The sequence below is a fragment of the Mustela nigripes genome, chromosome X, assembly GCF_022355385.1.
Source record: "Mustela nigripes isolate SB6536 chromosome X, MUSNIG.SB6536, whole genome shotgun sequence".
Classification (NCBI taxonomy): Eukaryota; Metazoa; Chordata; class Mammalia; order Carnivora; family Mustelidae; genus Mustela; species Mustela nigripes.
The window spans coordinates 3764010-3768005 of NC_081575.1; the positions used below are offsets into that span (position 1 = coordinate 3764010).

Consider the following 3996-nt stretch of genomic DNA (forward strand, 5'->3'; position numbering starts at 1 on the left):
CACAGGTCCCCGAGCCCAGCCACCTCCCTCGCCTGCCCCAGCCGCGGTCGCAGCTGGCCCCTCCCCTCCACACTGGCTCAGAGCGAGAGGATTGTCGCTCGGCTCGCTCCGCGCCCCAGCTCCTCACCCCGTCCCAGCGCCCCACACTTTGCAGTCTCTCCGCGTCTCCCGCCACCCACTCTGAGCTCTTCCGCGACCCACCCGCCATCCTCGCCCTGTTCTGCCGTCTTCTACCCCATCCCCGCCGGACGCCAAGCTCCGGGGTCTCCTCCACCCCGCCCTGGGACCCCCAATACCCGGCTTACGGATTTCGCTATCTCCGCCGCTGCTGCCGTCGCTGCCACCGCCTGCCGCGCCCAGACCGCCGCTCTGCTCTCTCCGCCTTGCGCCCTGGGACGCGCGGACGGAGCTCGGCTCCGGGGGACTCAGACCACCACCCGGCTCCACACTCAGACGCTAGGGTCTAAGCTCCGCTGCCTGGGAGCCGCCCTGGAGCCGCCCGGGAGTCCCAGGGCCGCAGCAGCGGGGGCTCAGCTGGCTTTAGGGCGCGGCCGCTGCGCTGCGCTCCTGTAAGCGCCACCGCAGCCGCCGCAGCAGCCGCGAACTTAACTTTCCGGAGCCGGTCGCAACCCCGCGGCTCCCTTCTACCCGCACCGCCTGGGCGCGGTCCCCTCTGTGGCGTCCATCCAAGCGTACTATCCCCAGACGGTGGTGGCACTCCCGGCTCGGGTGCTGGCTCCCTCTGCATCAGGTCTCGGACAGGGCAGGACTCGGCGGTCTGCCTCGCTCCGCGGGAACCAGGCTTTGCACTTGGACGCCAAAAGCTAATTTCCTGAGCTCCCTCAGCCTTGAGAAGCTCTAAATTAAGGGGGTCTCCGCATAACATCACCGCACAGGTTTGCAAGGAATTTGGGAATAGGGAAGTTCACTGTGAGGGCACTGCCCAAGGGTTCCCTATTTCAGGCACCAGAACTCGTGCCCGAGGGGTGGCATGTGGCTGAATGCTGGGTAGGAAGATGGAAAGGTGACTTACCAGAATTTCGAAGCTTCTTGTTCTTTGTCACAGCCAGGATGACCATGGAGTTGCCGATCAGGTCTACGACGATGGTGATGACCATTGCGCAGAACATAAAGATGATTAGAGCTGGTGGGTAGTCTGGCTGTGGCAGCTTACAGCCAATGCAGCCGTATGGGGTGGGAACTGCCCGGGTGGGCCCCATGTTGCTGCTGGAGACCGTTAGGATCTCCCAGCCGGTCTCCCAGCAGGAACACCTGCTCTGCCACCCGGAGCCTGGAGCTTCTGGAAAGCTGCTTCCCCTCGGAGAACCAGAGAGCGAATGACAGCATCCCGCCCCTCTCCGATGAGCTTTTAAAGCCTCAAGAGGCGCTAGCCCCACCCCAAGTCCCTCCCCCCGACCAATCAGAGCTCCCTGAACACCCCCGCTTTGGTCTCCAACTCTTTTTGGACAAATCCACATCGAGGTGTCGTCTTGCTTCCGACTGCCTTGTTTGTGCTTCCCCTCTAGCCACCCCTCCCCATCCCCTAGGTACCTTGCGTCGTGACAAGCTCAGAATCCACCTCCCCGCCCCCGGCCACTGCGCATTTGTTTCTAGCAAGTTCTTCTCCCTCCCTTTCCAATGCAAACAACCAGCAAAGCGATGTAAAACGCAGGGGAGGGGCAGGGGGTCCCTCTTGAGGTCCAGTTTCAACCCATGCCAGTCTGTAGCCCCCAACAGAGTGGGAAGGGGAGCCAGTGATATGCGCCCCTACGGTCCCCCTGAAAGGTTCATTCCACTCCAGGTCTTGCCCCTTCAGAACCTTCTGCATGTCGTGAAGGACCAGGGGACAGCTTCCCAGAGCTTCCATCCTCAGTCTGGGTGACCAGTCTCTAGGAAACTTGTCTCTCCTCCACTGCCTGCCAGGAGCCGGTCGGCTCTCTTAGCGGCAGCAACGAGTGACGGTTCAGTCGATCCCGGACTTAACCGAGGGAGATGTCCCCTGCACCTGACTCTGGGAGCTGGGAGTGAGTCTGCAATGTGGATGCGAGGGGAGATAGCTGGTGGCTATTTGTCCCAATCTTTGGGGCCATCGAGACCCGGAGCTGATCCCCTTCCCCACTGCCGAGCGCCCTGGCTTCGGGAGCTCAGATTTTGGTTTGGGGAAAAGTAAAGGGGAGTAAGAGAGCCCTTTTCTTGGGTCGCCGCTCCTCTAAGAAATCCTGGGCGACGGTTTCGGCTCTTGTCCCCTCTGGAGTTGCTCTGCACACTCTACTGGGTAGAACTGGGATGTCGAGCAGCCCCAGGGAGCTGCGTTGCAGCAGCGGACCCGGCGCGGAGGTGCCGGGCACCACCGCCAAGAAGACAGCGGGAAACTAGCGCCTCCGTCGCGTCCCAGGCGTACAACTCATCTCCGTCCACGCGCTGTCAGGGCTCTCATTTCCACCTCATTCGGTCAGTCCGCCCCTAGCCCCGTAAATCCCCCTCCGGAGGCGTCACGGTTCCCTGTGGTGCGCCCAGATTCGTGAAGCGCGCGGGCCATGGGAAATCCGAAAGGCGGGGGCTGAACTAAAAGGGCAAGACTCGGTCCTCGCTCCCTCCACAACTGTGGTCGTGGGGATGGATTCTACCCGCTACTCAAAGTTACGGCTCTTGTTGAGAATACCAGCAAACACTTCGAAACTTGTCCCAGACTAGCCTTCTTGTTGCGTGGGGGGGTGGGGGGTTGCACTGTCTGGGAGTGCCACCGTCTGGATAGAGCAGCCCTCCTGCCCCGCGGGGAGAGGGTCGGACACAGCGGGTGGGGACTGGGGCTGCATTCCGTGAGGAACCTCAACATTTAGAGACCTTTAACGGAAAGAAATACCTGACAGAAAGCGAGATTGCACGCACTTTCTCTAGCTGGAAAACTCAAAGAAGGAATGAATCCCCTTGTTAGAAGATGCATCCCACCCCCTCCCCGCGCTCGCTACTGAGAAGGCATCCTCACGAATAACAATCTCCCGCCTGGAGCCTTTTCACATTCATTATCTCACTGCTCCCCGCAGGCTGGAACCCGGGCCGCGCGCTCGCTCTCCCGGCTGGACCTAGCCAGGATTTCTCCCTAAAGACAGCCCGAGAGCCGGCTCTGCGCTCCTCCCCAGACGAAAGCAAGCCCTGAAAAGAGGCTAGCGGCCGAGAAAGCCATTGACATCGTGGAAGAGTTTGTCCACATCCGGCTGCTCACGCTGCTTCCTTGACGGTTTGGATCCTTTTATTTATGGCAGGGAGCCGTTTTTAATTCACTTAAACAAAAATTTGAGTGAATTTGAATGAACATGCATCTAGCGACTGAAGACACTGGCGTCTCCCCTGCACCCAGACTCCCGCACCAATCCTGAAAGAGAGTCAGCAAACTGATTTCAGCCATTGTTACATTCTAGCGCACTGTACTTCTGAGACGGGGTGGCCCCAGAGCTGATGGAGGCCCCGGGTAGTGAGAATTCCCAGCGGCTGTGGCCTGGGCTTGCCTGGGACTGAGGAGTAAGCAGGAGAGAGAGTGAGCTGATGCCTGGTCCCCAGCCCCTGCCCCAGTTTGGACACTGCTTGACCATGACCTCCTAGGACTTGGATGTTTCTGTACTGGACAAGTGAAAGAGGTACCTATTTTAATAATGTAAGGTGTTCTGCATCTGGTTAAATTAATGTTGTTATTTTTTTATGAACTGTCTTGAATAAAGATTCTGAACATTTCCCAGTCCTAAGAAAAACAGATGGCTATATTGAATCTGTTATGTGGATACATATGAGGAAGAAAACCAGTCAGAGTTTGCAAGGGTAGGACGACCCATGGACCCTAAGTAGTTAAGGAGGAAGGTCTCTATTGGGTTGCAGAGTGTATGGTTTATTTAAGCTTCCAAAGGATTTTTAAGTGTCTTTCTAAAAGGCCTGCTAGGAAGCTCTAATAACTAGGGGTGGGAAAAACGCTTTACTTGGGACTTGAAAGCTGTAAGATAGGGA

General features: G+C 58.2%; 1 protein-coding gene across 1 annotated transcript in view; it reads right to left on the minus strand.

Annotated features, from left to right (window-relative positions):
- The window catches only part of GPR50 (G protein-coupled receptor 50), a 4861-nt gene extending 3641 nt beyond the window's left edge, over nt 1–1220 (minus strand). The window contains exon 1 of the mRNA XM_059385676.1: nt 1034–1220. Within this exon, the coding sequence (XP_059241659.1) occupies nt 1034–1220 (187 nt within the window). The remainder of the gene's footprint in view (nt 1–1033) is intronic.
- Nucleotides 1221–3996: the final 2776 nt, after the last annotated feature.